This window comes from Orbicella franksi, chromosome 2, assembly GCF_964199315.1.
Source record: "Orbicella franksi chromosome 2, jaOrbFran1.1, whole genome shotgun sequence".
In the NCBI taxonomy this organism is placed as follows: Eukaryota; Metazoa; Cnidaria; class Anthozoa; order Scleractinia; family Merulinidae; genus Orbicella; species Orbicella franksi.
Genome location: NC_138146.1, coordinates 16,739,450 through 16,760,666, shown reverse-complemented (window position 1 = coordinate 16,760,666; position 21,217 = coordinate 16,739,450). Strand labels below are relative to the sequence as shown.

At 40.4% G+C, this 21,217-nt stretch overlaps 2 protein-coding genes across 2 annotated transcripts; both read right to left on the bottom strand.

Moving 5' to 3' along the window:
- Positions 1 to 311: 311 nt before the first annotated feature.
- Positions 312 to 8,140, bottom strand: LOC145478313 (uncharacterized). The gene is made up of 2 exons (XM_081456287.1): positions 7,173 to 8,140; positions 312 to 6,004 (listed from the first exon to the last, which is right to left on the bottom strand). The coding sequence occupies exons 1-2, from the start codon at positions 7,363 to 7,365 to the stop codon at positions 3,834 to 3,836; spliced, it is 2,364 nt and encodes a 787-aa protein (XP_081312413.1). The 5' UTR covers positions 7,366 to 8,140; the 3' UTR covers positions 312 to 3,833.
- Positions 8,141 to 8,236: 96 nt separating this feature from the next.
- On the bottom strand, positions 8,237 to 21,152 carry LOC145478316 (3'-5' exoribonuclease 1-like). Its single transcript, XM_081456296.1, has 5 exons — positions 20,956 to 21,152; positions 16,003 to 16,219; positions 10,367 to 10,450; positions 9,456 to 9,565; positions 8,237 to 9,016 (listed from the first exon to the last, which is right to left on the bottom strand). Exons 1-5 carry the CDS (start codon positions 21,123 to 21,125, stop codon positions 8,728 to 8,730), a joined length of 870 nt encoding a protein of 289 aa, XP_081312422.1. The 5' UTR covers positions 21,126 to 21,152; the 3' UTR covers positions 8,237 to 8,727.
- Positions 21,153 to 21,217: the final 65 nt, after the last annotated feature.

The window sequence follows — 21,217 nt, the reverse complement described above, 5'->3', positions numbered from 1 at the left end:
ACATTTTTATAGGACTTGTGGCATAATTATACACAATTACGCTGATTCGGACACATGCAAGTGATAATTGACATATATTCACCGAAGTGGCGGTGAATAGCGGAGGTTGATTACCGAACTACAAAAGGTCGCAAAAGGGTGCGGTTTATACCATTTGCTGTTTACGAACTTTAGCTTATGGCTTGCCATAGCTAAAACAGTCAAAATTGCTAGCGAGAAAAACAAAAACATCGTAAATTTCTGATAAGACATGGAACTTTTATGAGGAGGTAATTTCGCTTGAAAATTGTAAACCATTTCATTACACGATTTCACGGGCTTAAGTTACCAATCAGAAGGCGCGAAATAAACTATTCATTGGTTTTGGCATACGGATTATGGATGCGTTAATAATAATATTAATAATAAAAGTGTTACTGTGTGAATTAATATATAAACGGTGTTAATTGCATGCTGGTTGTCCATTTCTATCTGAAATGGACCTTTTTAGCTTGGGCGGTTCGTTGCCCCATTTCAGACCATAGTTAATAGAGGGGAATGGTTATGAAACCCGACAAAGTTCTTTGTTGTATGTTTTTGTTCACTTTTGTGGCCTTGACCGTGCCCAAAACACAATAGTTGTTTACTCCGTACTGAGGAACTAACCAATAGAAACGTGTTGGTTACGTAATTCATGCATAGTGTATGAGCGCAACACAAAAGATTGTGCACGGTCGTGGACCTTCCAACATAAATCTTGCTCCTTTGATGTTTGCCGGGTGTCATAACCAGTCCCCTTTAGACCATGTGATGGTACTCGACAATGTCATGTGTAATGGGAAAACAAACTGCCCAAGCTAAAAATGTCTAGCAACCGATTCCAAAAGTTGTCACATTGTTTTTTCTTTCTACTGAAGACATTGTATTTGTTTATTTTTGCATGATGGCTATCCTCGATCTCCTTATAAAGCCACATTAAAATGATATACACAAAATGACCCCGAGCATCCAAACACTGGAAAATAAGAAAAAGGCACAACTTAAGTGTGTAATGAGTATTGAACGAACGTGACGATTACAAGTAGATGAGAAATATATGAAAAGCGTCATTGCGTTTTAGCATGTTAAGACGTTACATATTTTTTGCATCCCAGGGGAGAGTTTTCCCACGAATCATCAATATAAAACTTTGATGTTAAGCATATTTCTCTTTTTCTATTGGTTTGTTTCTCAGTCAGTAGTAAACAGTTATTGTGTTTTGTGCACGGTCAAGGCTGAAAATGTGAACAAAAGCACAACAAGGGACTTTGTCGGGTTTCATAACCATTCCCCTCCGTTAACTATGGTTCGAGCAATATTTAAAGCCAGCATCGGTTACCTGTTGCTTAACTTGACGTTGGTTCTAAATGCGGAAGGTTTCAGACATTTTATGTGCACGAAAATAATAATGCACAAGACTTTCGTACACATCAATCGAAACCACCTAAAATGGGGACGCTTTACCTAAAAACTTTGCTATTTAAATGCCAATCATCTTCTCCTCATCGTTATAAGGGACTGTGCAATAACTACCTGAAGGGGGGGGGGGGGGGGGAAGCTGGGAAATGGGTGAAATATGCCCCAAAACTAAGTCATACCCCCCTCTCATTAAGCAAAAATTGATTTCAAGCTCCCCAAATAATGATAATATTAAGGCTAACCCCACCTTGAAAAAAGTCTCCTCCCATTGATTCCCTCATACCTAGTTTACTTATTGGAGTTCTTCCTCCGGTACAAACATCACTTCAAATGACTCTTCATTTGAAGAGTCATCAGAATCACTGGACTCTGAGCTTGGTTATGAACTTACTCTGGACTGTTTCAGTGAAGCTCAATTTAATCATTCTGTCTTTTATTTATCATACTTTAAATTTGTATTGCTATTAAAATTTCAACAGTTGGGTTTTTCATTCTGCTAAATTATGATGCCATGTATGCTAACATTGGCATCTTTCTTTTTCATTGAATAACATTATAGTGCTACTTTTGCAACTTTTAATTAAAGTCTCAAATTCCTGTTTTATTACATCCTAGTGCCAATAAAGTCGCACTGTTTTAACATATATAACAGAGGCATTCCTTTCCTATTGCATGATAGATAGGAAAACAACAGTTCATAGATCAGAACACCTTAGAGTTGATAAATTTGTCAGTTTTATCACAATGTTAGTATTTATATCTGAGCTCTAATAACTCTTCCACTACTTTTCCAGTTTGCAAAAAGGAATGAAATGCCCCCTCCCTGTATGTATTAAATTTTACATCTAACCACCCCCTCTCTCTCTTGTTGTCATTTTCTCCTATGCCCCCCTCTAATTTTCCAACCCCCCCCCCCCCCGCCGCCTCCAGGTAATTATTGCACAGTCCCTAAATACAGAAACATCAACGGAGGGAACACATTTGAGATCCGCAACTTGTTATTATGATTTATAATGATTATATATAAAAAAAAACGTTAGATTCAATAATATGGTCAGTTTTATAGGGTAAAACTCCGGTGACTAAACGGGAGTGAAGGAAAGATATTCGACCGCCTTCACTAACCGTACGATGCATACCGCTTATATCAAACATGCTTTGCAACCTAAAGAATGCAAACGCTGGAGAAAATTTTGAAGAATACGAAAATACTTATGTAAATAAAACCTCGCTGGCGCATCGGGTTTACATAAACACTCGACCTCGCTTCTCCTTTCTGCATCAGAATACGTAAGCATGTCACCATTTCTGATTACTCCATTGTACATAGTTTAAATTTGTGAAATATTAAACGTCCCATATTGTTCTTCGGGTCCATTCCTAATCAGCAGTGACAAAGGGGAATCTCTTTGATAGACTGGTGCGATTTCGTCATTTACCACCTTTTCATTTGCCACAACAGGCATTTTTACGACATGTCCCCTGCCAAGGAGTAAAATTATCGAGAGAGCCATTCCGCAAAGGAGAAATAAATTCACTGTCACCAGCATCCAAACGATAGGCGCAGAAGATTCCGGTTTCTGAACTGCGTATCTGATGTTCACAAAAGAGAAATGCAAGGTCAAAAGAACCAAGGCTTCCATTGTGTTTTCCAAAGGAATCTTTCGGTAAGAATCATTAAACGGCCTGAAGAGAAGCTGGAAGCACAGGGAAATCAACAATACAAAGCAAACTGCAATCGTCTGAAATGACGAAGTGCGTGTGATAAGGGAAAGAGAGAATGCAATTAGCATGCGCCTTACCAGAAGTAATATTTCGAAATAGGAACAGAATTCTTTCTTGTATGGTAGGTAGATAGAACCTAGCCAACTATTCAAAGTTTCTTGTTCTTGTGGAGGCAGCTCGTCTCTTTTTACAACATTATTTTTTCGCAGGAGAGGTAAGAACACTCCAAACGGGACCCCAGTCACATAAAGTACCATTGCAAGCCAGCCTAACACTTGTAGTGTGGTGTAAACATGACCTTTGCACTCAATCCATGGTGCCTCTCTTAGGTAATGATAATCGTTGTCTTCTCCGCAGCGAGCCAAGACAGAAGCTGTTTTCTTGACAATGGGAAAATAGGTGAGGTTAAGAGACACGATGGACAGTTGTAGACAGGTATTCCGTAATCGAAATCGCCTTTCTTGCGAATTGTCAAGTCTAAGAACAGCAAACAAGAGGTGTCCAAGACCATAGTACAACCAAATACCCAAGATACAGACGACAGGGAAAAGAATAAGTGACACAAGCTCACCGAGTGGTGTAAACAAGCTAGGAATCACACACGCCAAACCTGAGAAATGCAAGTTAAACACGTTGCTGATATAGCGTTGAGTTTCAAGAACTTCTTTTGGTCAGATATCATAGTTGGAAATTAAAGCGTCCAGAGTTTGGAAATAAAACACGCTGATCTTAAGGATTCCTCGCGCGGCGTTACCTCTTTCAGCTAAACCAACAAAGAGAGCTATTGTGTTGAGTTCAAGCAGCCAGCCTGGAATGATGTGGAGCATGGCTAACGCTGCTAACAAAATTATTTCTGAGAAGACAAGTACTACAGCAAGAAAGCGCTTTCTTTCGTACAGGAAAAACGCAAGAATTAACAGCACCGTAGTGACGACAGTAAGTGCAGCCAAGATGTAGACGCTGGCTTCAGTTTTGGGGCAGGCATAGCAAAGGATCCCTTGTTTGTAATAGCCATCTTCACAGAGTGAACAAAACCGTTCTTTGCTACCTGTACGGCAAAGACATGACTTATTACAGACGGTGGATGTTCTGGCATTCATCTTTCCTTCCTCCATGACCCGTCCAATCCAGCAGTCACAAGCGCCCGTTGGGTTACAAGACGTGTTTACTAAGGGGCTTGTGCCCAAAGCCCGTGAACAGTCAACAAGATGAGTCACGTTCTGATCACGTGATGACGGCCAGTATCCCGCTTTGATGACCATATTCTGAACAGGAAGCATTTGATCCTTGCACACTGCACCTGGCATGCAAGGTAAGCAAGTTTTACCTAAGCCATAGTATCCAACATCGCAAATGCACAGACGGTAATGATAATAACTAGGATCTAAAACCACAAGTCCGTTGTTATAGATGAGACGAGCATTGGGACACTTGAACTTATCAGAAGGATTTCTGTGGCTAAAAGTCGTAAAATCAACCGTCATGTAATCAGGCAACGTTACACCTGCCTTGTCAGATCCATGCATGTGAGGATTCTTTGAGACATTTAGAACTTCCAGAGAAGGCAAATCTACAAAATGTTCAGGAATTCGCCCGGAAAGGTTGTTCATGGACACATCGATGTCGTGTAGGAAATACAACACTTCGGACGACCCCATCAACGGAAGCTTTCCAGTCAACATATTATGTCGCAGATCTATAGATACCAACTTTATGAAGTCCCAAAGCTTGGCAGGGATCGTGCCAGAAATATTGCAGTCGCGGATGTTAAGAATGTGCAAGGATTCTTTGGCCGGTTCCATCGCTTCTAAGAGGGCATCCAAAGACAAAGTGAGCTGTTTATTGTTAGCAAGAAGGAGTACTTTAATTGATTCAAACGAAATTTCTTCCTCGAACGATGACAACTGATTCCCACTGAAGTCGACAACTTGAAGCTTGCGGATTGAACCAGCGCTTTTTGGGATTTTTCCTGAAAAACGGTTTCTTGCCAGGTTTAAACGCAGCAAGTTTGTCATGTTGCCCAACGTTGAAGGAATGTTTCCAGAGAAATTATTTCCTGGCAAAAGACACTCGATCATTTCGGGAAAGTACAATCCAAACTCGTCAGGTAAAGTTCCACTTAGTCCAGCGAGAGAAAGATGCATGTAACGTAAAGATGACAGGTTGAATAAGTTTTCAAAACCGCTGAAGTACTCAGCAGTTTCAAGATCAAAAAAGTAGAGTTTTTTCAATTTTGCAATGCTCTTCGGAATTAAACCATGCAACCCCAGGTTTCCCCCAAGACTAAGAACTTGTAGCTCCGTCAAGTTTCCGATTTCCTCTGGTATTTCTCCATCAAGACCGCTTCCTTTTTGACAGCAAAGTTGCAGTTTCACCAGCAACTTCATACCGGCCAAAATTTTACCAGGAATTTCTTTAGACAAATTGTTAAAGGCAAGTTCCACGCGTAGTAAGGTAGTCATATTGGCAGACAAGATGTTACTGAGATGGCCTGACAACCCTTTGTTGCCCTTAATACACAAGCCCAGCAAATTACGTAACTTCCACAGGCTTGGTGGAAGAGTCCCATCTAAGTTGTTGTTTGTAAGAGAGATGCTGATGACGTAGCGTAAGGTACGATCACATGTGATTCCATACCAGGTGCAGTGAGATACTGAGTAATTTCCCCAGTATGTGTTGTCGTGCCAATTATAACCAGCTGTTTGGTTGAATATCTCCATGAGAACAGTTCTTTCTTGTTGGGGTGTGAATGAAGTGTCTAATGTCCTGTTTGGTATCGGAATATCGTGTAAACAGCCCAATGAACCATCGTAGCTCAAAGGTGTGAGTTTCGTTCGTACGGCTGTAAAATAAAGACAGACCAGCGAAGTTTTTCGGTTAAGATAACGTCCTCGAATACAGCGTTCTTTTTCATGCTCAATCGAACGTGACGAAAAAGATATGTTAGAGGCAAACAAACAAGATTCTAGGGAAGTAGAAAAAAACCTTGGGGTGTACTGTTAAATTCCACCTCCCACCCTCAAGAAAAATAAGTCCCATAGAAATACGCCCATTCAAAACTAATACGCAGAACTCCTTCCGAAAATAAGCCCCCGCCCCCTCCACACAAAACGTGGGCTTATAATAACGCTCTTAAAGAAAGATATAACTTTCTTTCCGATTATAAGCCCCTTATTGTTCACCTTGTTCTACCTTTGTTTTTAGAGTATGCCTCAGATACCCGTAAGGTTTACTTATGGACTGTAAGACTTGGATTTCTTATCATTATGTTCGTTTGTAGAGCTTTAGCTTTATTCTGCTTTGTATGAACCAAAAAATGTTTCAGATACAAAATTTATTTCAATGATAAGCGCCCCATGATGATAAGCCTTCCCGAAAAAAATCTACCAAAATGCGTTTGGGCTAACATAAGTTCAGGGCTTGTTATCAGACTCCCAGAAAGAAATTTGCTAACGACAGGTTTTGATAACACCCCTGTCAGATAGCAATCCCCGGGTAAGGTTTGTTTCCTGCAGAGAAATCCTATCAGATGAAAAAACTCTTAGCTTGAAAAAGGAAAAAAAAGTTTAAAACATTCCCGATGAACACGACTTCCGCAAGAAACCGAAAAACTACTTCAGAGAAAAGACCTGAAGCTCTACTGATACCTTATGAAATATCTACGCCGAATTAAAACAATATTAGAAATGCGGGTTAAAGGAATACATGCACACAATCTGATTTCTAGAGATAAAGTAACAAAAAAGTTGTAAAAGTCATACAGTAAAATCCATCTCGACGATGTAGAAAAGCACTGCACAGCAATTGCAATAAGACATTGTCACCCATTCAGTTTTCGTTTTCGAAAGAAAATAAGCCAAACGTGTTGTTATCAAACGTGTATGAAATTATCTTATGTCTTATATCCATGCAATAGAATTCTCAGTTGAATTATACTGCGTTTATGGCACTCTACTACAGTGAATGGCTTTAAAAGCTGACAAGATTTGAGAAATCTATCACTCACTCACCAACACTGCTTAATCTGTCTCCTTCAGATCTCAAGGTGTTCGTTTGGAAAGAAAGTAACTTGTTTCCAGATTCTGACAAATTGTTTCTGTGAAATTTAGGAGACTGGAATTCTTTACAGCAACAATACGAAGTCACAACAGCAGAAACTACGCCTAACAGTAGGGTTGATTTCAGCGAGCAGACTCGCGCCATCACTCCACGTATCAGAGCTGAATTTGATTACCACTATTACGAAAGACACTAACAACCACTTATTTACATTTCAGGTTTTGTGCGACGCCGTGTCGTCCAGCGGTTCTCTGCTGGGCGAAACTAGGATGGCGGAAAGTCTACTTGTTCAAGAAAAAATGAAACGAAACTGGAAAAAGAACGGAGAACGCTACTCAATACTCCCATCAAACAAGAATAAACACAGTGAGATCATGAGTTGATATTCCGTTGACGAAATTTTTTTAGGCTTCAACTTCGCAACTGCGGAGTTAATTTCTTTCCTTTACACTCTATCTACAGTTTGTACATTACTACCCAAACCCTCATCGCTTGGCGCTGGCTCCTAGCCTCATTATGTTCTCTTTTTTTGTTAACCCTTTACCCCCTAAGGCGAACGGCAGTTTTTCCCAAATCGGCAAATAAAGACACTCTGCCCGTGTACAATATGCCATTTGAAAGCCACTAATCAGCTTATTTAAAAATTGACATCAGCAGCTATGAAGGAGGTAGACATTTTGAGAGAAATTGCTTTAAAATGGGAAAATGAACGACTTCAAAAATGTATCAATCTTCTACTATATTAGGTATAACACTAAACTATAGCTTATTTAGCAGCTCTTAATGCATAGCTTGATATGAAACAAGTCTTGCATTCCATTTGCATCCCGAAAAAGGAACTTAAATCTTCTGGGGGGTGGTCAACCATGTCTTGGATGGGAGGGGGTCAAAATTTTATGACTTCAATGAGCCGATCTTCACAGGACAATTTTCATGGCAAAAATTCATAGAAATCTATCAAATATTCACAAAGTTATGACCTTGTGTGCCAATTTGCACTCTTAGGGGGTAAAGGGTTAATGCTAGTTCATAAACTTAGTAATAATAAGTTACAACGATGGTACCAATTTCTTTGAGGCGATAGTTGATTCGACTTTCGGCCTCATTAACTATCACCTGTTTACTATAAATCTACTAGCTTTCTATCGCGTATGCCGTTCTCTGATTGGCTACGCTACTCACTATCTATTCTGTTGTAGATAGTAAGTAGCTTAGCAGTGTACGCTTGTTAACAAAATGGCGACCGCTACTATGCTTTTTCTATGCGTGACAGTTGACTCAGGCGGCGCCCTTGTCAACTATCACGCGATAGAAATCTCGTGTTCGTAATTTAATTGTGCAATAAATGAACAAACTCGCACGGTCCTTGCTAACATTTTGTTCACATTAAACGAACGACCTGCTATTAAAAGAAACGAATGGAAGCAAGACTAAAAAGCTCCAACTGACCAGAGTCATACTACTAAATAGTTTGACGAAGACGTTCTTGTTTGAATACAGTTAACGTTAGGTTTTATCCAAGAGGCGCTCATCGTGATTGAACTTGATTTCGCAGCCATCTTGGACCATCTTTTGTAAAATACGTGCAATGTTTCTCGCATCATCTATTCCACTGTGCGGCCTTCCTTGGAATCTCATTCCAAGATTCTTCACCATGTCCTCGAGCGTTCCTTTTGGCACTTTGTAAAAATTTCTGTACAGTTTTCTCAGATTTATCCATTTCCTGGCAAACTTGGGGACGGAAATGGAGCATAATCGGCACTGTCTCGAGAAACAACGGCCCATATCCCAATGGCTACAACCAAAGGAGAGATAAAAGAGGGATTCAATAATGTGCACTGGCAGTTTAAAGTCCGTTATTAAGACTGCGTGCAAATGTCTACTTTTTTCTTTGTTCCTCTAGTTGTACGCAGGCTAAATATCCCTGTAGTCTCTATCAGATTACAAACGACAAACTTGAAAAACTATTCAACAGGTGGAGTCTTAGTGACTAAGAAGAGTGTTCTGTTTCGCAGCGTCTTATGTCCTGTGTTAATGCATTTCAATCTCTAGTTGTCATCACCAAACTTGAACAAAAACTCCCGATGTGCTCATCAGCTAATTTGCATCGTGACTAGTAAGAAGCCGACTGGAGGCGAGGTTGAAATTCAGGCTTCGGAACAGCTGTTTGGTAGCATGAAGTTTCAGATTTCCAAGCGGATTTAGATATTGATATGAGTCAAATGCTGGCTTACCCATCCGTGACAACACCAAATTTATATTCTGATCCAAGTTTGTGATCTGTAAGCCACTGCTCAAACTTGGAAAGGACTTCTGGAAAAGCAGCAGCATTGTCTACAGTTTCCTTTCAGACAGAAAGAAAAAAAACAGAATGGTTTTGAAGTGCCAATAACTTCTTGTAATTTAATTACCACAAAAGCCCTGAAAGAGAGATTCATTTACAGGGGAGCTGAACAGTCAGTTTTTTGTGAAAGATGTAAAGTTCATTATTTCGCGAGCGTGGAACAAAGAAAAAAATCTGAACCCTCGACAAAGTTCAAACCCAGACCTCCCAGATACCGGTTCGGCCCTCTTGACACGCCTCCTGCATACTACCGGAATCAGTGTCCCGTGTGGAGATAAATATTCAGGCCTCCGTGAAAGAGCACCACACTGCAAGATAGATACCCTGGATGACATGAAGATTTTATTATTACAATGGGTGAATGCCACCTTAAAAATAAGCAGGGGGGATAGGGGGCGATAAGGGGGCGGATCTGATCTTCCCACACCCTTTACTCCAGTTCCCATCTTATTCACTGGAAGCTCCCGACACTTTCTCCTTTGCCTTTATGCAACATTTTACATTATTTTCTGCTTCACATCATCTCACAAAGACCGTTTCCCTCGGATTCCCACCCATTCGTTTTCTCCTGGGTTCCTGCTCTGTCTTCCCCCTAACTTAAAATAACTCATTAAAATAACTCATACTGGGAAATCAACGTCGATTATAGGATTCTATTTCTTCCAGTGATGTCAAATGACTGTTCTCATAAAAATCCCATTAAAAAAATCACAGATTGCCAATGATTTCAACCCTAAACTTTGCTCTTTTCATTCTCAGTTGAACACGGTGTTTATTTTTTCAAATAAGCATTTAATTTACCTGTGTAACTCCAGTGAGTTCTTGACAAAACTCTGAAAGTTGTGTTTTACAGTGTGGTTTACAGTACTCGTGAAACTCTGACACCTGAAATATAAGTATATGACCAGAGATATTCAACAGAAGGTTGGAACACATAAGTTTTAGCCTCATACTGCAGAAGTACTGGGAGGCATAATGACCTAACGGGTAGTTCATTGGAGTCTGGATCAAGTAGCCCTGGGTTCGAGCCCTGGCTGGGGACATTGTGTTGTGTTCTTGCGCAAGACACTTGACTCTCACAGTGCCTCTCTCCATCTAGGCTTCATTACCAGCTGCTGTTCCGGAAAGGAGCCCGGGAAGAACGTAGACTGTGTTTCAGACTCGAGAGAGTGGTTGAAACTTACTTATATTTAAAATTATCTGTAAGTAGCATCAGTAGTCGCATTATATTGTAAGTAGTGTAAGTATTAGTATCGTAAGTAGAATAAGTAATCGTATAGTATTGTAGAGTAAGTTATGCAAAAGTAGCATCTGTAATCGTATCGTATTATAAGTAGTGTGTAAGTTATCGCACTGTATAACAAGTTTTGTTAGTAATGTAAGAGAGTTTAGTAGTTGGATTACTGCTGTAAATTGTGTAAGTAGCTGTACCAGTGTTGTACGTAGTGTGCATCACAATTAAAATGTTAAAAGAGCTTACTTTCCAGCCAGGTGTACAAATGGGTACCAGTGAGTTGTTGGGGCAGCCTGACAAAATTAATGCTGAGGATAACCCCGTGACACACTACATGTAGCGAGCTGTCCAGCTGAGAGTAGCAAAACTTCTAGCCACTTCATGCTACTGAAACCGGAATTAAGCACTGCCAGACAGCTGTGAGCTAGTTGGGCATAAGAGGCTTTACTACTAGAAGTACTTTTCCAGGAATAGAGACAGTTTTTTAGAAATTGAGAAAATAAATTCTGAAAAATCCTATAAAATTAGGAAGATTAGAATGCCTGCTATGTGCAGAAATGAATGAATAATCACCAGCCCCCTTCTTTTGAAAAAAAGTCACATATGTAACTCTTAACCTACTCATGGAGCCCTTAGCCTACTATACATTTAGGTGGATAAAAATCAATATAATCTAATCAAGCAACAAGTTGAAACTCTAATGAATCTATTCAAGTATCGGTACAAGGAATAAATCTCTGAACAGTGGAGCAACAACAGCCAATCAACTGCAATCAATAGTCAAGCAACAAGTTGAAACTCTCATGAATGTATTCAAGTGTCAGTGTAAGGAAAAAATCTCTGAACAGCAATTTACTGACCTAGACCAAGGGATGATATTTAAAGGGTAAGAGAGTGAATCCCCCATGTAGGCTGTATTCTCAAGGTAATAGCTCTCAAGTTATTTTTAGACATGGTAAGCAGTTATGGCTGATGTTACCACGTGCATTGCATAGATGATTTCTTAGAGGATGAAAAGGTGTGTAAAGCCACTTGGACTGTCCACATGAGTGACATTTAAGTCACAGGATTGGCCATTTTTAGACCCCCAGGATTTCATATGGCAAGAGTGATCTACAAATAACGTAAGCAACATTTCCCAAGGTGCAAGGCCTTTATTAGGAATTACTGTAACTCTCTTACCCTTCATTCTATTGTGTTAATGGTGACACATTATCTGCTAATTAGGAGAGTTCCTCTTACCAACTGGTACCAAACAGCCGGTGCTTATCTCCAGTTTCATAGAAGGCTGTAACTAGGAGTATTCCTACTACACTTGGATGGAATGCTAGTCCATAACAGGGTAAGCATTCAATTTGCTGGTAGCAATTTATACACCTGGGTGAGGTCAGGCACTGTTTGAGTTAAGTGTCTTGCCCAAGGACACAACACAATGACCCTGGCCAGGGTTTTAATTCAGACCACTCGATCTGGAGTTCAGCAGCTAGGTTTACCACGAGGTTGTCTTGCCTCCCATACTTCAGAGCAGGTCATTGCCTCACAGAAAAGCTCTTAGAAACATGTATCAGTTATTTCTCAGCCAAAAGACATTGAACAAACTGATTTTCTAAGTCAGTCCTCCTATTCCTTCCACAGAGTATTAATTTTGGTACTTCTCTAATTGTTAAGTTCTATGCCCTGCAACCATTTTTTTACATGTCTATTAAACAATTAGATTATGAGAGCTCTCAAGATTTCTATTACACGATAGCTGATGAGGGCACATGCGTAGAAATCAAGAGTGAATAATCTAATTGTTTTAGGGACCGTTCATTTTTTATGAGGGAGGGGGGGCTGGTGGGATTTGGGAAGCACCATTTAAAAATCGCATGACCCCCCCTCAGCTTACCAATTTTTTCACATGGCCCCCCCTTATAGTGGTCATTTTTTGGGATGACCCCCCCCCCAAAAAAAAAAATTGAACAAACAATATTTAGATTTCAACTTTTTTAATATTTCTCTATTATCCCCCTACTTCACGTTATTGTGCTCACCATGAAGACAATATTTACAATCTCTATACGACAGAGAGCTGTTGTTTAAAAAACAAATCAAAAGAAAGAGAAGTCAATTTCGGATCTCCTAGTTATGGCTCGCCCTGAGCGTGTGGCATTTGGCCTCTCATTGGCATCTTCCTCATCTGAATTGATGAATGCAAGAATGACGTCACTTGAGTCATCTTCTCTCCCAGAGTCAATGGCATCACTGTCATACTCATCATTGTCACTTTCATCCGTTTCACTGCTGTCAGCACTTGCCCTGTTGTCATTTTGTGTCAATGTCCTGGCATTTCTCTGTGTTGGTTGGCCAGCTCTGAGAGGACTCTTCTGCTGCAAGCATGAATGTCTTACAATTGCCTTTACTTTCTCGCTCTTGCTGCTTTTCAAATGCTGCTTCAGCCCGTGGTGGTTTGAGTACTTGTTTAGTTCTGGAACACGTAGCTTTTTAAGCTTGGTTAGATCTTCGCACAACTCAGTCCAAGGATAATCCTCCTCCCTACTTAATTTTGCCTTTTCTTCTGCTCTCTTTTTCCTTTTAAATTCCAGCACTTCGAGATGCTGAAGATAATCCACCACAAACTTCGATTTGACAATAAACTTATCTGCAAATAGAGCAACGCTCTCTGGGTCAGATAAAACCAGCCTGCCACTTCCATGCTCTTTCTTCTTTATATTGTTAATCCAATCGGGGAAAGAGCGCATTACTACATGAGCATCATGAAAGAGGCTCATTCCAAAATGCGCAATAATGGCGAAAGCGACGAGTCGTTTAAGAAAAGGTATACAGCTGAACGATCCAGGCAGTTTGACATCTTACATGCAAAAGAAGCAATTTTTCTAGGTGCGGATGGCTGTTCAGAAAGGGCGAGTGAGTTTTCCATGCAAGGGTACCAGTTGAAGCCCAGTGATGGAAGAAAACTGAACTTCTCCATCAAAGAGCACAGAGCAATGGTGGAAAAGTTGAATGTCATATTGAAAGATGTAAAGGAACACGATTCCACACTCTTTCAGTCCAATGGGCTTGCTTTAAAGCAGGGCGAAGAATTTGCCCACAGTTTTAATGTAAAACAGATCAAATGTACAGAAGCTAAGTTGATGAAGGTCACGCAGGACATGGAAGCACTAGAAAATAAGAACAGCAATTATAACAGCACATTCAAAGGCATACTCAAACAGCACATCAACAAAAGGAGAAGGAAAAAAGAAAACCGCAGAAAGTCAAATGAAAGAAAGAGGAAGCGGACTGAAAACATTGTCCAATGAGTTTATGGAATCTGTGTTGGAAACCCGCTAGGAAATGATCTTCCACAATGCCTTGTGTACCCTCCTAGAACGGCCGTCCCGGAAGAGTGTCTTAAAGTTGAGGATGTTGCCACGTCGATATTTAGAATAGATGGGCCATACATCGCACAGCTCTTGGAAGGGAATTATTTCACCAATGTTGCAAGAAACAGAATCACCACCAACCTTGAGCGGGAAGTCAGAGATTATGTTTACACCTTCATGTACCCTGAAGAGTACACTCTGACGGAAAGCATTGCTGCTTCTTACAGCATTGGTGAAAGAGACTCCCATAGCAGCACAAGCGGCGACGAAGAACTCGACGACAGCGGAGATGAAGATGAGTGCCAGTGAAAGTTGCATTCGAAAATAACAGTGTTAAATACTTCTTTTCACTAGCTACAAATGCTATTTGTCGCCAAACGTTTTTTTAAAGCAGAAGGAAAGTTTGTAATAAATTTATATCCTGCCTTCTATGTTTATTCTATAGCAATTTTTTTGATATTCAAACATTATGCCATTTTAAAGTTTTACTAAAATATTTCACATGACCCCCCTTTTCCCTTATTTTTTTGGGATGGCCCCCCCTCGAAAGCCATTTTTTTTCCGCATGGCCCCCCCCCCCAAATCCCACCAGCCCCCCCTACCTTATAAAAAATGAACAGTCCCTTAGTATAAATCTACTAGTTGTTCAAAACTTTATCTAAATCCCCTTCACAGACACTTTGAAAACAGAAAGAATCTGCCGTCATTTTGATAACAACCACACACTGTTAGGTACTCACTATCTATCACAGAATAGATAGTGAGTAGTGTAGCCAATCAGCAAATGGCGTTCGTGATAGAACGCTAGTAGATATATACTAATAATATATAGATTTAGCCAAGCCTAAAGGCGGAACTCCTGGGCTGGGTTGTTTAAAGTCTGATGAAACTAACCCAGGATAAGCAAGAATTTTGATTTGAGTTTGTAACTCTGTGGTGGTTTTCTGTTTATATTGTTTGGCCTTCTGTTTCAATCCAATCGAAAAACAACATTTGGTCAGCGGTCAACTTCAAAAAACATGTGATCTCGATGAGCTCTAAACATGAGCCTGTGATATGGTCACGTGATACTGGTCAGCAAATACCTTGCTTTGACAGGTGTCAATTGACCGTAACATAGATGACCAATGTAACAGATGTATAGTGTAAACCTAGGCTTCGTGACTTGGTCGACCTATTAGCTGGAGTATTGCTGCCGTGTTGCACAACATAGTCGTCATTTTCGTTGTCGTAGGGTGCCCGTGCCCGCGATCCATGCCACTAGCCATGTTGACCATGAAAAAAGAGATGCATGGGTTTCTACTTCTAGGTGTGCATGTGGTTCTCTTCCTATAGTTATGGTGCTCAGAGCTCCGCTATTAGGCAATGCAATGAAAGAGCTGGCTTCAGCTCATCTGTGATGGAGAGTGGCCCAACAGAGGGCATAGGACTGGACCAGTTGGAATCAGTGGCATGAACAGGACAGATGATGATGATTATTAGGCATTAATTAATAGACATAGAATTACTGTTAGTCAGTCTAGGAATACAGATTTACACAACTTTGTTGTAGTCATTACCATTGTTGAAGAGAGCGTTTGACTGTACTTGGCTGGTACATTTTCAAAATACATCTCTCATATTAATACATATTTTTTAACACATCCATTTCTACAGAATACAAAGCAATTATTAGTAGTATTTTGAGGTGATAAATCACTCATGAGGGATTCAAACATATAGGAATAAAATCCTTCCTTTTTCCCATTTAAAATTTTCAGGACAAGCTGTCATTGGGCGGCTTTGTGTGGCTAAATTGACAGTGCACAGTTTAGCTAATGTCTCAGCAATTCACTCACCACTTCTAGAGTAGTCGCATCCACGAGTACAGCAGGAAACTCTATTATCTCATGAATGTAGTCCTTTGGATTATCTTCCTCACAAGTTGCTTCAAAATCTATAACACAGTAAAAATGAACTTCATTCATCCTCTTTTCCTGTGCCAGTTTAGCTTGCACTAATTTCTCTTTCTTGATGTGGTTCTTCAATCGCTTTTGAAGAACTTCCTTTACTCCCCTGCCAAGAAAATGCAATTGATGAACAGTCAGCTCATGTTTAAAGATATGAGAGATTGTTGTAGTTAAGTACAGAAATTCAGCAAAAAAAAAATAAAAAATAAAAAATAAAGCATGGAAAAAAGAATAGAATTGGATGGGATTTAAACTCATGACCTTCATAATACAAATGCAGTCCTGGGAGCTAGTCATGTTGTGAGTTTGAAGACTTGAGTTCGAGAAATTCATCGAAAGGTAAGGAAACAGAAGCGTGAATCAATTCACTAGTAAAAGTATAAGTGTACTTGAAGATGGCGAAGAAATGCAAGTGAATACAGGACTGCCATAAAGGGATGTAACCCATAACAACTGTACATGTTATGGCTGAGTAAGCTTGATGGGCCCTTGATGTTAAGGGTGAACTTGCCCGTTATTCATAGCATTAACCCACAAAAAACAATTTTGTTACAGGTGTAAGATTTTATAATAATGTCATTATTCCTGTATGGATTAGAAGTGTGGGGCTCTGCCTATCAAGGCAAATATTTAGATCGGATTGACACTTTTTTTCGGCGAGCCTATCATTTTTGCTATACAAATAAGATCATTTTGATATCTGATGTTATAAAGGATAGGGACAGTGATCTTTTCAAAAGAATCACAAGCAACACTGGCCATGTATTATATGACTTGCTCCCACCCAAACGTAAGAGAGCTCTTAGAGAAAGGGGCCATGGCTTCATACTCCCTAAAGTAAAAACGGAATGATTCAAACAGGCTTTTGTAAATAGATGTCTTTTTAAATTTATTTCTTAAAATTTTTCTTGTAATACATATGATAGGTTTTTTCTAGTTTAGCTTAATTTGTTATTGATTGTAAAGCCACACGTATGTTGTGACTGATTTCTTAATAAAGACTTCTACTACTATTAATGCAACAGGTGACTCAAAACATAACGAAAACCCTGGAATAATTATATGAAACATGTTATATTTCAACAGTGTGAGAAAGAACCAAAGACGCAAGAGATCACTGCAATTAAGTGAGCAAATTCGGTAGTTGAGAAAATAAAACCTGGAAAAATATTTGAGTTTGAACAAGATTCAAATCCATGACCTTTTTGATACTGGTGTGGTGCTCTACCAACACAGCTATCAAGCAAGTTGGTGGCTGCTCATGTGGTGAATTTTGTAGAATCTGTAGAATGAACTCAGGACAACTCAACACAACACATGTTTAATCAACATGGCGACCCATGAAAGCACAAGGTCCCAGCATGCACTGCAAGCAAAGAATATGCATGACAAATAAATATATGGGCATTTCCCTTCCTAGTACAATCGAGTGAACTGATTAACAAAGATAAAGGTAATTGCATGTCTGCAAGCATTGTTCCCTCCTTAAGCCTTGATTTGATGGTAAACTTAACTACTACTTAACAGTTTGACTATCAAATATTTGATAGTGCATAGCACAGTCTCTGAAGTGCACAAATGCAATAACAGTTTCTTAGACTGCCCTGATAAAGTCAAACATATTAGTCTAGAGGTCCAATTGATCAGGTGGCCTAACGACTCTCCCTGAATGTGTTTGTAATGGAGCTGTTTGACTGTGGACAGACTGCACTGGAGCTTCAGTTATGGTACCCGGGAGCTGAGATAGCAATGGAACTGTTTGACTGCAGACAGGCTGCAATGGAGCTTCAGTGTGGGAGCTGAGATGGGCCAGTCATTTCTTCTGGGTCTTGACCAGCATGGTAGCTTGCAGTATGGGTGAAAGTGGCTGGCTTGTCTGCCTTTAAAGGGGACAGTAGATCTGTCACGTCATACTGTGCCCTTCTCTGTTTCGACAAGAAAGGAGTAAGGATACTGAGTGCGCCCTTGTATCTTCCCTAGGCGATTCTGGTCTCTGATCCATACTGTTTCACCAGTTGTCAAGTCAGGAAGTTCCTTTGCTTGGTGTTGTTGGTTAAAGCTTCGCCTTTGGTTGGATCTGCTGATTTCTTCTTTCTTCACAACTTCTTCACGTTCTCTCCTCAAGTCTCTGGGTGCCAATGTCTTTGTAGGGACAGGGAGCTGAGTCTGAAGTCTTTCTCCCATAAGTAGTTCACTTGGTGAGAGACCGGTTTGCACAGGAGTAGATCTGTAGGTGAAGAGTGCAAGGTAGGGGTCATCATTGTTCTTTAACAGTCCTTTTACAGTTCTTACAGCCCTTTCAACCTCTCTATTTGCTCGAGGGTGTCTGGGAGAATAGTCATGTGAACAAACCCATAACTGGCAGCAAACTCTTGGAAGGATACTGGACTGAAACAGGTGTCCATTGTGTGAGATTACTATGTCTGGTATACCATGGGTTGTGAATAGCACCTTGGAAGTTATGATCACACTCTTTCCCATTTGTGTTGTGAGAAGCTTGCTTTCGACCTGCCTGGAATAGTAGTCAACAGTGATGAGGTATGTTTGTCCCTCATACTCAAGCAAATTCTTGCAAATCCTCTCCCAAGGGTGACTGGGAAAAGATGACAACACCAAGGGCTTCTTGGGTTCTGGCAGTTTGTTTGCACACGTGAAGCATGCTTTGACCATGTCTTTGATGGGTACAGATAGCCCTGGCCACTGAACTGACATTCTGGCTCTAGCACTACATTTGCTAATGCCGAGGGGACCATGATGGATGCAGTCTAGTACTTTAATCTTAGAGCTTGTGGAATTACGATGCGTTCGTCATTGAGGAGAAGATCGTCAACCACTGCTAAGCGAACTCTGCTTTTGCAATATGGCCTGAGTAGGGGTTGATGGGGCATGTATACTGGCCAACTATCTTGGCAATACCTTCTGACTTGCATGCATACTTCATCATTTCACTGAGCTTCTATGATCTCTTGAAGGCGCTGAGCAGTTGCAGGAAGATGGTTCATTGTGGAGCTAGCAAAGGCTTCAACCTCTTTAATGAAGCGTATGTCAGATGTATTTGGGGAAATGGCTGGAGCACATGACAATACACGAGCTGAAATCTGACATTTACCAGGAACTTGCAAGACTTCGGGTTGTATCACATCATTCGGGGACGGAAGCACAATATTCTAGGAGGCATCTTGGACAACTCATTTGTTATAAGGAGTGGAACAAGAAGCTTGTGGCTTGTGAGTGGAAGTTGACTCGGTTGTGGATGTGTTTGGTTTTGTTCTGCTCCCAAGGACAATCCTTGTTGTGGAGCTGGTTCTGTTTCAGGCATTTTTAGGGTCAACCACCACTGCCACCAGGTAGAATCCGGAAAATGAACTCCTGACAGCTCAACACAACACAGGTTTAATCAACATAGCGACCTGTAAAAGCACAAGGTCCCGGCATGCATTGCAAGCAAAGAACACGTATAACAAAATACATATAACTGTACAACTGGGCATAACTGTACAAGTTTGTGGTAAAATTGTGGATTGTGAAGATCTGTAAAATGAATATATTGGAACTAAAAGAGAAAGATTTCAGGACACACGAGACCATCCCAGTTAAGCACTACGCAACTTAGGACACGTGGTTGAGGAAAAAAAACCTGAATTCACTAACATCTTACAAAATAAATTTGCTGAATGAAATACTTTCAAAATTATTTGACATCATGCCAGTACTGCTTTTTGCACCAAATTGTCAAATCATTCAAAAGTAATGGCAACAAAATAGTGGAACTGATCTTGACTGCTAATGATCTATCAACTGGGAGACAGACTACTGACAGTTGACCAAAAAATTTCAACCACTGGTAAAACACATCTAATATATATCAGTAAAATAAACTTGAAGAAGTATCCATGATACACTTTCATAGGCAACTTTAAGGTCACATGGCATCTGATGATGAAACTGATCCCTCACTGAACTACTTGAACTGGGCAGCATTGCAAACAGCTTCACAGAGGGAAACATTGCACTGTTGCCTATGAATGCTGAATGTGGGCCGCTATTTTCTCACTGAGTCTACTAATATCGTAGCTGTGCTAATAAAAAATCGGGTCATGTGTAGCAACCCTTGTAAGGTCTCACACGAATGTCGATACCCTTTTAGGGAACAATAGACCAAACAACAGAAAAAATGCCCCTAACCCTAAAAAAATAAGAGCTGCCACAATAATTAAACAATAACAGCATACAAGAGCTGCTACACTTCTGTAAAAATCCCACTCAATCACTGTTCTCTTGGGGACCAGAAATTGTTTAGATTAAATCTCTAATTATGTCTCCCTTGGCTCTGACAGGGAGGATTCCTGGAAAACAAAAGTAACTATTTCTTTTGGTGCCAGTCACTAAGTTTGAAATATTCCTCCAGCCATAAAATGTTCCTCCAGCCAGTCACAGGGGTGGGGGCGGGGGGGGGGAGGTAGGGAAACATTGATAGAAATGCAACAGCCTACATCAGTGGTTCAGGTAACGTCTGTCTGATTACTTTTCCAAACGCTCGAGACCACCAACGCGCAGAAAAAAGGAAGTGTGACGGAAACTTACGCCAAGAGAATAAACCATGTACAATTTGACAACGTCTGTTGTACAAGATACAGTGGATTCCCGATTTTTCGAACCTCCGGGGGAAACGAAAATTGGTTCGAAAAAATCGGATGGTTGGAGAAATCGGCGTTAAAATTACAGTGTTCGACTGAGGAGAGGGAAACGACTTTTGGTTCGAGTTATCCGGAGGTTCGAATAAATGAAGGTTCGAGAAATCGGAATTCCACATTACGTTATTTAGCTTACACTTTTGCTCACCGCGAGTCCAATCCCCGTTCAAGGAGGATTCGCTTTACTTCATCTTTCTTCATCTTATTTATTCGTCCATTTGAGAGTGATATTTCCCGGTAAACTGGGTGATCACAGTACTTTGTTGTGTTTTCATCCGTACTTTCCTTTTCATCGTCAACAAGGAATCCTTCCGCCATTTTTTGCAGTTTCGTTTTTGAAGCTAACCGCTGGCCTAAAATCGCACAAAACCGGAAATGCAAATGACAACTCTTCCGGGTAAGTGGTGTTT